Below are 12833 nucleotides of genomic sequence, written 5' to 3'. Positions count from 1 at the left end.
AAAAGAACACACTGCACTAATTCATCCAAAAAAATGTTTCATAAACAATCCAGTTTGAAGTTATAACGACAACTGTACATTATTACAACGAGCATTTCGTTGTATACTAACAAGGAGACAGAGCCCACGGCGACATTTGGGAGACCAACTAGAAAATGGAAAAAAAGGAAAACTTAAAATCTGCCCGCCGGCGGGGTTTAGACCTCGTTCATTAACGAGAGACACCAAAAGCTCTTGAAAACTTTAAATGTAAATAACTCCAATGTTACTAATGGGGTTTCAGTTAACATCAGATACAAAAGAAGGAATGCGCTTGTCTACGCTTTTAAAGACAGTTTAAATTTATTAACAATAATTTCATTATTATTTAATAAAAGCTACAAAAAAACTCTTTGATCTCATGAGCAAAATCATAACATGTCGCAAAGAAGGATCGACTGTTAACCGGCTGATATGAAGTCATATTCAAAATAGAGCAATTACCATTACTCCACATTTAACGAAATCTATAACAAGATCCTATCTCCGAAAATGAAAATGCAATTAAAAGTTAGTACCGTCACCACTTATAAGTAGTAATAAAAAATATCCAGATATAAATTGCAGATAAATGTACTTGATAATATAAGAAAAATCGATAATAATATTTAAAGAAAAAAAAACAAAACAACAAAACAACAGAACAATGTAATATAGCCACCTCAGTGCCGTTTGTCGTATTTCCATTTTGATCTACTACTAGGCCAAATGCCGACGGCATGGTTTCACGTTTATAAAATGTCGGGGATACCCTATCCAATTCAGTTAATACTCCGTTAGATTTAAGAACACCGTTTTCTATCCCAACGTTTTCATCTGAGACTGAAGTCAGTGGGGCAGAATCCACGGGGCTTAACTCGGCAGTCATCATCGGGAAGATCTACCCGCTAGAGGGAGCCACCCGAGGCTTACTCGATCAGTATCCCACTTCACCAAGGACGAACAACAATATCCCCGCTACAGGCAATGTTTACATTTCATTTAAGTCTAAAAGTAAATCTAATCCAAGTCTTTGAAAACTGTTTCCTGATCCGAACAAAACTTGAATCACTCGATTATCATAAAAATAAACTTTTAACAAAATCTTTAAAAGAATGGAAAAAATATCCAGAGTATGTGGTCAGCAGAACGAAAAAAATCCCTGAAGGTATAACTTTGGCCAACTGGCCAGAGGTCAGCTTTTCAAAGTATCACTGTCAAATGTAGAAAGTTTTAGTGAACATACTATCAAATAGCCAGGAGCAAAACAAAGTCGAAAAAGACCTAGAGCGATGTTCTATTTCTGAACGAGAAGTGGGCGGAGTTTAGCGCTCCAGCGAGCACAAATTACTCAATAGTGGTAGAAATAGGCTGGAGCGTTCGTCTATTTTTGCGGGATAATGTATCGAGCGCTTCCGTGATTGGCGTTCAACGGTGTAGTGAACAAATTACTCTACTATCTAAACACGGACTTTTAATTTTCACGGAAGCCTATTGATACGTCATTAAGAATGTAATAATGATGTCTGAATGGACCTTTTAATTGAGTAAATCTTTGAGAAGATTGGAAAGTAGTCATGAAACGTATAGACCACTAAGATGTTTTATAAGCATAAAAATCGATCTGAGACACTGACTTATTTAATCTGAATTTACATTAATGATTAAAACAATGTAGAGAAAGAAAGACTAGCTTCTAAAACACAAAATATTTTGATTGACTTGCTACTAGTGTGTTGAATAAAGCGCATAGCGTTTTTTTTTTCTTTTCAAATTATACACTTGGCTTTCAAAATATCACTGTCAAGTTTTGTGAACATACTTTCCTTCAGACGTCGGGCAATAGTTTTGATTATTGACTGGAAAACCATTCAGTACGTTTTTATTACATAACACCAGAAATTTATTTACGCAGTTCCTTAATATTTTTTTTTTTTTTACTTATTAGCCCTGTTATCATATTGCCTTTAAGCCTTTTTGTATACGAAACGGCGATTTAATGTAATGAGTCATGTTAATAATTACTTTTAGTTTGTGTTAATTAGTTGGGCTAAAGTCAAAAATAGAAAGAGAAAATACCTTGAAATTTATTTCTGATGTCATGTTATAAAACACTTACTGAATTGATTGTTGAACAATTAGGTACAATATTACTGCCTAAATTATTTCTGAGAAAGCTGATCAAAAAACTTATTATAATATAATTGCTTCAATCCTCGAACTGATTTTGTCACTACTAGTAAAGGCAGAATCTAATGCAAAATGCTTACGGAAAGAAATGGGTTGAAAAGAGAATTTTGAACGTTTCTGCGCTTTGAGAATCCCAATCCATTCCACTACATATCCACAAATTCACCCTGTCGAAAAAGCCGATAATCGATAAAAAATAGTCATATACTTCAATAATTTTACAGAAAATACCTGGGAAACAAAAGGCTTAGAGTTGCCTTTATGCTTGTAAACGTATAATGTTTTGCCTTTAAATGAGAAAAAGAAAGAAAAGAAAAATAAGCACGCGAATATTTACATGATCTGCCTTGAACATTGTATATATATTAACAACTATGACGTCTACATGTTTTTCTTTGTTTTGCATAAAATTACAGTAATTTGACTTCATAGTGGTTGGTTAACACCCCCCTCCCACCCCTTCCCCTCCAAAAAAAAAAAAATTCAGTTATTTTAACGAATTTTATATTATCGAAAAATAGACACTAAAATAGTGACTCATTATTTTAGATTAAAAGATAATTAAGTATTCAATTATGTGTAATCAATCAAATATAGTTACGAAGCTGAAACACATATTCCCTTGAAATTTTAAATAATACGGAGCTTCAGGGCGCAATTATTTTTGTGTCTCATTCCTTCTTTTTTGTTGCACAAACATTATTTTACATGTGTGCAAGTTGAGAAAAAATGGGGATATTCAAATTGAAACAATAGAAAAAAGTGCATTAAAATGCACCTGGGAATAGAAATTTTAATACCTTCGATTTCAATTCATGGTGTTTTACAGGGGAACTTAAAATTTTATTTAATTTGAGTGGTTTCGTTAAGCAAGTTAAAAAAATTATTGGGACAAAATTTAAGAAATTCACAGCATTTTTTTGGGTAAAACTTTTAGCGATCGAGTTATTCAATAATTATAGGACTGTTTTTATGTACATTTATCATATAGGTGATAATTTGTTTAAAGGCGACTTTAAGTCCAGGTGTCAATGTCATGTGAAAAGGGTATTTTTCGGGTTTGTCGCTACTTAAGTAGATATTATTTTGTGACAAAGACAAACAAATTGAATTAAGGCACATTCTTTCTGAATTTGTATGTAACAAAAGCAACAATAGATGAAGTGTAAATGTTATTTTAAAAAGAACAAAGCAAAGCTTAAAAGACAGAAGGTGTTAGTCTAAAAGCAAATAGAATAGAAGCTTCGTATGTCACGTGTGTTAGAGGAGAAAAAAAAAACACATGTGATAAAAGTATATCGCCATTTATAAAAGTATATTCTTAAAATTTTAGCGTTCAATAGTTAAAGAATTCAAAACGTGATACACCATTGTACGTTACTCAAACGTTGTTCCTACGTATAATTTTCGATTTGCATAGTATACAACAACAATTCTAAAAAGCTAGTCTTACTGGTTGAAACGTGCAAGATTTTACTGATATATATAATTAGATAAGATTGATCAGTAAAATTGTCTAAACTTTAGAGGAATTAAAACCTTAAATCTGGGTGACGTTAATTACGTATCTCTACACGTTTCGGAGTTTATCTAAGAGAACGTGTGGCACACTGCCTTAAAGTGAAAGAAGAGAAAACGTCATTAAAATTCTGCATTATGAAGCTCTTGGAAACAAATATCAAAATTATAAGAACCACACTCTGAGTATAACCATTGGTAAGGCCCAAATCTAAATTGTTGGAATTACTTGTGACTTTCGATTATATCAATTTGAATACATTTACATCACTTAAGAACTTTTTTTTACTTAACATCTATTCTAATAGACCTAACATAATCTTGACATAGAATTTAACATTGTTAATAATTATTAAATTCTGTAATCAGATACATCTATTATGAAATTTTGTTAATTTACGTTACGTGCAAAACTGCCAAAAACTGTGTACAACATATTTCTGCGGTAAAAAAATGAAAACGCGCAAAGGTATTACTACCTGTGCATCGGCGATGCTGCTTTTTTTTTTATTGGTATTCAGTCTTTACCTGACTGACATCTCTATCTGGTAAACAGGGTAATTTTTTGGGTATGCAGTAAGTTATATATTATGTTTACTAGTCCTCGTTATTCTTTATCAAATGAACTACCTTTCTAGGGCTGCCAAACTCACAACCTGGACCATTTTAACATTTTGGCACCATTAGATTTCCAAACAAACAACACTCATGCATTATAATTTTCTCTATAAACAATACAAATGCTCCATAAATATTCCCTTATTATAATTCTTATGCATCATACTGTCATGTTAGATCAGATAGTAGAATCTAGAGGTTGCGAATTCGATACCCGAGCATGACTTACTTTTTTTCCTTGAAGATTTGGCAGAAGACAGTGATTCTGAAGTCATTTGACCTTTTAATTCATATGGGGAATTTGTCTATTACAAGCCAGTACTAACACAGAATCCAAGAACACTGGTAAACTTTACTGACTTAAATATTATTGAAAAAAAGAGAAAACAGAAAACGGCGTTAAACGCAAACAGAACAAAAACCATCATACTGTAAGCTCTACTTCCAAAACTGTATAGAATGTCCGAAGTTTCCATGATAAGTATGATAAGTATCAATGTCTGATATGTGATTTCAGCAAAATGTCTGCCCTTGAAGTAAGGCAAAATGTCTATGGAGAAAAATACGTTATTAAGTTGATGTACCCTCCCCCACCCCCACCAATACCAAAATAATCAATAAAACAAGTAATAAAACAAAAAATACAAGAAACAAACAAACAAATGGATGGAGTTTAAGTTCCTAAACTTTTAGACAAATTCTTTTTCACCAGGTTAAATCCCGTCATTTGGATCGTACAGAACCGTACGCTTGTCCGTAATTTATATACAGGCAGAGTTCTTCACTTAACTTTTCACGAAACCTCTTTCCATTGAAGGCAAACTATTTATGATGATGCTTTACGAATCCACTCTTATAAAATAACTGTTTTGTCCGAGGAACCTGACATTTTTATAATACCTTACAACACCTCCTATTTTGTTGGAAATCTTCATGCTGCGAATTCGCAGCGATCGCACCAAGTCATGTCGAGAAACTATCGAGAACTTCGCGATATTTACAGACATCTATCGCGCTGAGAAACTTTTCTAATTCCGTGATCTAAGGTTACACACATCACCCCAAATCTCATGCCTACCGCTTTGAACATCGGTTTTATACATGAGATGTAATTAGCAACTTAAGTAGGTATTTAGGAGTAAATTGGCTCATTCAGTGTGGTATTAATTTCAAACGGAATTTATATATGACGTGGTCGTCTTTGATGGTTGCGTAATCTTGCGAAGAAAATGAAATATATCAGGACACTAAACCGCTAGCTGCGCAAAATGTAAATAATATTATAACCAGGGTTTATTGGTACCTATTAACACACTGTTACATTCTTCTGATCCAACATTTTTGAAAGGCTGACCCCACATGACCCCCTTGCATTTTCAGTCAGCGCTGACTCTTTAAAAGATATTGCATTCAACTGCATACAGCAAATTTATTCAGACTTCGGACTTGTCTTAAGACAACTTTTACCCGCATACAATTTAAGGAATATCTGTAAAGACATTTAAAGAAACTTATCCCCAGCGTCTCGGCGAAATTTTTTCTAAAATGTATCTCACACAAACGGCTCACTACCAAAAAATATGCACAACTGAAATTGCTACTGAAATAATGAAGAAGAAAAACTATCGACAGAGAAAATTGTTATTTGTTTGAAATTGAGATTGTGGCCGTATAGTATCTAAGGGCCTATTGTATGTCCGCTAAATTCTATTTGGTAAACCAACAGGGACATTGTTTAGAATAAGTATCAATAATTTAAAGGGAACAAATCTTCACCCTACACTTTTGGTTGGCTGTTTTCTGTGAGAATTTTAGAACTATTTTGTTAGTTTAGTGGATTGCGTATTCTATTACAATGACAGACGTGCTGGCGACACTGGCGTAATGATACAATATGGCAGGTCAGTGGCAATCTTGAGTCAATCTTTGACCGCTGGTATAAGAGATTATTACGCGTGAAAAGTCCTGTTTGGGTTAAAATAACAGTTTTTATTGTAAGATAAACTCGATTGATTAAATCAACAAAGCAGAGGGTAATGTATGAAATAGAGCAAATAAAACCGGATGGTCACTGCCGATTTTGCTATCAAGGTTTACAATGATGATTTAAAATATGCAGCAACTGGAACAACTGATACGTATTAGACCTTCCTGGCAGCATACAGTTCAAATGCAAACGAGGCCGAGAAATCACGTATATTTTCATACACGTTATTTGCAAAAGAAGCCAAAACAAAATTTAACTATGTCTCGCAGATTAGATCATTTTTTTAAAAAAAAGATTTTTCATCCATTTAAGTAAACACAAAAAATAAATGCAAATGTTTTACTGTTAAGAATTACAAAAGACCACTTAAGTCTCAAAAATGACCCATATTTTAGTATGGTTATATGTACTTTTCACAAACTCATTTTAATTAATTACATTAAATAAGGCCAAAGTAACTTTTTTAAGCACACATTGTCAATTTGCTATATAACTACGTCCAGCTAAATCCGGTCTGTATTCATACCGTGTATTTTGTTCATAAGAGGTAACCCGGAAGTTATTGATAATTATGTCCCTTTTCGCGTCAAATTCTATTGAAACAAAAATTAAGCGAACAAAATAGAAATTACGACAGCAGCATTTTTTAAATTCAAAAAGGACTATCTAGTTGATAGCCGGACTAGGATAAATCAGAGGGGAATGCACAAAGACAATAAATTGAGAGGTCACGTGACCAGTCAATGTCGTTCGCAGACCGCGGTTAAAGGCGGACGGACCGTGTTCAAAACCCTTTTTCCAAGAAGAACAAAAGAAATTATCATTTATTATATCTTAAACTCGAGAAACTAAAGAAATAATCTAGCTTAAAGGGTATTTGCTAAATAAATTATACCAAAATATGTAAATGGCATCATAAACACACTATAAAAAGCTGTCTCCATGTTAAGCCATTTTCTTAAATTTTAGAATGCCATGTATATTTCAATAGAGGTCCGAAATAAAAAAAAAAACGAAAAACTTTTCATGAATAATTTAACGATAGCTCTCACATAGAATCAATGGTTAAGCATTCTTTCCCCTTAAAGGTAATAGGCTCGTTTTAAAAAATACGCCATTTCAGTGCGATTACGTATCCCGTATTTCGGCATCCTTCGGCCATAACACAACATTATTTTTCATAACAACCGGAGATTGCCGAACTCACATACGGAGAATACGTATTCACACGGAAATTGCCGATTGTCGTAACGGATCAATTAACTTAACCCTTACCCTGCTAAATTTTCATAATGCACCTGTCTGTCTTTCAATTTGGACAGTACCATTAACTGTTAAAGGGGTGCATACAAAAAAGTTACTGACTGAATAGCGAACAGTGCAGATCATGATCAGACTGCACGGATGTGCAGGCTGATCATGATCTACACTGGGCGCAAAGGCAAAATCAATCGTGTCCAGCATATTAAGGGTTAATACTGGCTCTTATAAACAAACCGCATTAAAACAACAACAAAGTAAAACAATTTTGTTAAAATGGCATTTTCAATTACCTCCCTTTTACGGACTTTATTTAGTAAACTCATTCAAGACTTGAATGAGATGCTTTCTATAATAGTGAAATTATGAAAATACTGAAACATGTATTTGGAGAAACAGCTTTGGCTCAAAAGTCAAAGGTCAGTATCGTTATTAGAGGGCTGCATACTTAGACATGTACAAAACTGAACACATTATCTACATTAAATTCCGCGTTATTTTGTTAAATTATGCATGATACTTTGGAAAAACATAAAACAAACCAACGAAATCTATTTTCAATTCCGATTTCACAGTTTTGGTATTTTGAAGATCGGCACTAAAATTTCGAAAACAACTTTATTCGAATTTCTGGTCAGTACTTTGAACATTGCATAGGACATGACCCAACTAAGACAATACAATCTTTACACAATTTGTCCAGAAACAGACAGGTTACTGCAATTTTTCCAATTTTACTGCTATCTGTACTACCGAAATCATGACGCATTTTTTTTTTATTCGAGATGCAAATGTAAGTAAGAAATTTTCACACTGCAGCTAAAATCACGGTAATTTTAGTAACCCTAACACAGGCCCAATACCCTAGACCTTAACCCTAGACCCCTAACCCTAGACCCTTAACCCTAGACCTTTAACATAACGTTAGTATCTAGCTTCAGCCTTGGAGTACTCTGACCCTGCGACATCTTTCTAACAATCACTTTAGGCTGGAATTATACTTAAAATTTCCATCTAATGCACTGTTGAATCCTTGCTTTGCTAACTTTCTATAATGAACTTGTCCATCTGCCAATTTGGACAGTACCATTAACTGTTAAAAGGGGTACTTAACAAAAATATACTGACTGAATGGCGAACAGTGCAGATCATAATCAGACTGCACGGATGTGCAGGCTGATCATGATCTACACTGGTCGCAAAGGCAAAATCAATTGTGTCCAGCATGATAAATGTTAATCAAGATATTTTCAATATTCTGGATAACAATGATGCGGTTCATGCTGTTTCGTTATGTTCGTTTTAAGTTTTAACATGTACACACGTAGGCCTACAAGTCTAAATAAATTCTGTTCTGAAATAACTTAATGAAAATATTAACATACTTTGAACATGTCGATGCTATATTAGTGTTCGGTTTCAAAAGCATAATTGCCCTGTCTGTGGTAACGTTTGCAGGTAAAACCTCTGCATACTCGCATGCGCGCGCATTTTATGATTGTTTTTTTTTTGCATGCATGCGCAATACTATTATAGTTATTGTATTTTGTTGCGGTTCTTTATATCTTTTTATTAGACATTAGTATAATAAATTAGCAACGCGTACCAAAACTAGTCTGAGAATGTGACAACTAGCATACCATCAACAACTGTAATGTACATGAGAATCTTCAAGTGCAGGTAAGGTAGTACTAAAACTGCTGCAGGATTTCACAAGGTACACACGTACTAAATCTAGACACATACTTTTCTTTTGATTGCCTGGCATGGCAGTGTTGTTCTTATGTTAAATTCTTTTACATTCATTTTCTTGACTTTAATTTTTTTCCAAATAAAACAATAAAATCTGTAAAAAAGTTCCCCTGACTTGTACAAAAAATACATGTGTTCTAAGTTTATATTAACACCGAGATCTATCATAACAGTAAAGCGGCTATATGATCAAAGGATGCTATAAAGTATAAAACGTGTATTTCCTTACCAGTTTTTATGTTTATTTTCGCATGAATTTATTATCGTTTAGATAAATTTACTGACACTGTTTTTTTGTTTCTTTGAAACTAACCAGTTATAAATAGATAGCTAGGAAAAGGACTGTATCATTTTAAATATATTCTTGATTAGAAAAAAGTATTTATATCTGCTACTTAACACTTGTTGTTTAATATATTTCAAAAGAAGGATGCCCAAACATTTTTATAAATGAAACGAATGTTATACGTGAAGCATCAAGTACGATATACCAGTATTCTATTGAATATTCAGTTTTTAGGTTTCTAACTAATATCTCCACACATTATTGCCACAAAATAAAATAAAACAAACAATTTTTGTTTATTAAAGTGTCACGTGTATATTATGCAAACAGTATACACATGTTTCAGTATATAAATGTGATATTTTAGTAAAAATAAAGTCTCTTGTAATTCTAATCATAGAATGGCCATATACATTTTATGTTTATGTATATTAATGATTTTTATTATTTGTGTATGGATGAAACTATAATAAAGAATAAAATCTGATTAAAAAATAAAATAGCATTTATAATACATCCAGCCAAATATGGCTTATTAGATACTGCTGGTACAGAATTATACATGAGCCGTGCCATGAGAAAACCAACATAGTGGGTTTGCGACCAGCATGGATCCAGACCAGCCTGCGCATCCGCGCAGTCTGGTCAGGATCCATGCTGTTCGCTAACGGTTTCTCTAATTCCAATAGGCTTTGAAAGCGAACAGCATGGAGCCTGACCAGACTGCGCGGATGCGCAGGCTGGTCTGGATCCATGCTGGTCGCAAACCCACTATGTTGGTTTTCTCGTGGCACGGCTCATATGAGTCTATATTTGTAAGTTATGAGACCACTAAATTTGTGATGGACAGTAATTGTTCTTCTAAATATCCTTTATGGTATAAATTATGAAGAGATAGGTAAAAAATTATTACAAGATGCATGGGATCTGTCACATCCCAAAGCACTTCAAATAAAACTGCCCCAAACTCAGGGACAGAGCCCACATAATCCCCAAAACATGTGACACATTGTACTACTATATCAGCATTACAAAATTTATTTTTCTTGATTACACTCCCTCTTTATCGCTCTATATATGTTTACTGAGTGCTACACATTCCGTAACTGCGGGTTTTTAAATGGGTCTTTGTAACTCATACGACCGTATTTTTACTGTAGCTATACCAGCATGCTAGACAATGTACACACAGCGTCCCTGGTCGAATTAAAATCAAAGAATTATAAGTCAGACTACACTTTTCCACCATAATTCAAAAAATAAAAACTTGCTTCTATTAATCTCATTTCGTAAGTGTGCATCTTTGAAAGTAGGACATAACATAGTTGGGGCATTGTTCGTCATAGTTCCAACAAGAAACATGGACTCGTGGTAGACCTCAATGGCTTTTTGATTTTATCCTAATTGCCAAACAGTTAAATGTTGACATGAGTGAATCTAAAAGATGATTTACGACATATAAAAGACAGACTGACACTTAAAAATCTGTTGTCTTGGACTGTCGCACGATGATACGGCAAACATCTTAAACTGGTCACATCAAAGCAAAACTTGTAAATAACACAAAATCGTTACTTGTAAAAGAGTTTTTTTTCCCTCAACTGAACAGACATGTTGATAATCAATTTGCACAACGTACAAGTATGTACTTATTCTGTCACCAATGATCAAAATGATTAACAGGATGTTACACTATTTATCGATTTCAACGATCAGTAAAAGTATGCATGATTAGGTTAAAATATCTTACGCGTTGAAAGTACGTTTACTCTGAAAAAAAAATATGCAGTTCGGGTCGAGTGCAGAAGCTTCTTAACAATTTCTTAAGAATACTTTATTAATATTTACAACATCTTGGAAATGGATCCATTCGTAAAATCATTATAAGATCTAGGTAATAAAATTTGATACAGATATACGAGACAAAACATAAATTAAAAACCTGAATACGATTGGTCATTAACATTGATACTGGCTACTATGAAAGCGGTGTCACAGTAAAAAAACAACAACATGGTTTGGTTAAGGAAAACTAAAAATATGAATTATGATACGTTTTTCTAGCATAATACCTAAATACGAAACACTGAAATGTAATGATAGTGATCGAACATTTAAAAATGTAAATGTTTCGGTAACCCCTTAAAACTATACATTTAGTTTAATAGTTTGCACTAATAACTAAATTAATGTTTCTGTCTTTGGCGTATAATTCAGAATAGTTCAATTTGTGGAAAAAAATACAGGTAATTTTCGCATGAGTATGAATGACGCGAACTAGTTAAAGAAATTACAAAATCATTTCAGTGAAAGATATTTTTTTTTTTTTTTTTTTGTTAAACAGTTTCATATAATTTCTAAAGATATAACTTTCGATTACGTTTCAAACATGCATAATTTATATACAATAAAATATCATATATTATGCATTATATTTAATAATCCCACCTCAAAAGTAAAGTCCCTTCCGTCCAGAGCTGTTCTTCTTTACAATCCAGTGGTAAAAGCATCTAATAGCAAATGTTCAAAAATTAACTTTGGCACAAATACCTCCTTTCCGAGATATATCTAATGATCCTACAGTCATAAAAATGATTAAACAATTACTTGTTAAAACAAAGACAACTATTTTGTAATTATCTTTCGTCTCTTCTTCCTTTAAGTTACAAGTCATCTGCTTAGCTTGCTTTTTTTGTTGCAAATGAATCTGTTAAACCGTAAAAGGACTACAAATCGGAACTGTCATAAAAACTGAGACCCACTATATTTATACGTGCCCACAATTAATGAAAATTGCAGTTCTAACAAATAAACTAAATATTATTGCAGTGTAGTAATATTTATCATAGAAAGAAAAGAAAAAATATATCATCTCTTTTCCAAGATTTCCTCCCTTGACAAAAATACTCCTTTTTGGGCATTGATAAATGACGTACACACTGACCTCATCATTAATAAACATGGTGGTTTTTGTTGCACAACAGGTGTTGTATTTTGTCACTGTCCGTGTAAATAAATCATTGAATACACAACTAATGACACTTTGTAAAGACTTAATCATGTAAAATAAAAAATAAGAGAATTTATGATATAACTTTTATGCCACATTTCCTTTTCCTGTGGTTATTGGCCTTGTTAAATTTATCAATGAGTTATAGAGAAGCCGTAAATTTGCAGCTCATCAAAGACAATATAATATACATC

At 33.1% G+C, this 12833-nt stretch overlaps 1 protein-coding gene across 4 annotated transcripts in view; it reads right to left on the bottom strand.

Annotated features, from left to right (window-relative positions):
• LOC123524781 (transcription factor AP-2-beta-like) overlaps window positions 1–12833 on the bottom strand; it is an 81132-nt gene that overhangs the window by 36662 nt on the left and 31637 nt on the right. Inside the window, exon 1 of one of the 4 annotated variants that reach the window (XM_045303246.2) lies at window positions 701–1284. The exons of the other annotated variants lie outside the window; for them this stretch is intronic. Within the exon in view, the coding sequence (XP_045159181.1) occupies window positions 701–910 (210 nt within the window). The 5' untranslated portion in view covers window positions 911–1284. Of the gene's footprint in view, window positions 1–700; window positions 1285–12833 lie in introns of those variants that run through there. 4 annotated transcript variants of the gene reach the window in all.

This window comes from Mercenaria mercenaria, chromosome 3, assembly GCF_021730395.1.
Source record: "Mercenaria mercenaria strain notata chromosome 3, MADL_Memer_1, whole genome shotgun sequence".
NCBI lineage: Eukaryota > Metazoa > Mollusca > Bivalvia > Venerida > Veneridae > Mercenaria > Mercenaria mercenaria.
This window is presented reverse-complemented; position numbering and strand designations above follow the sequence as displayed.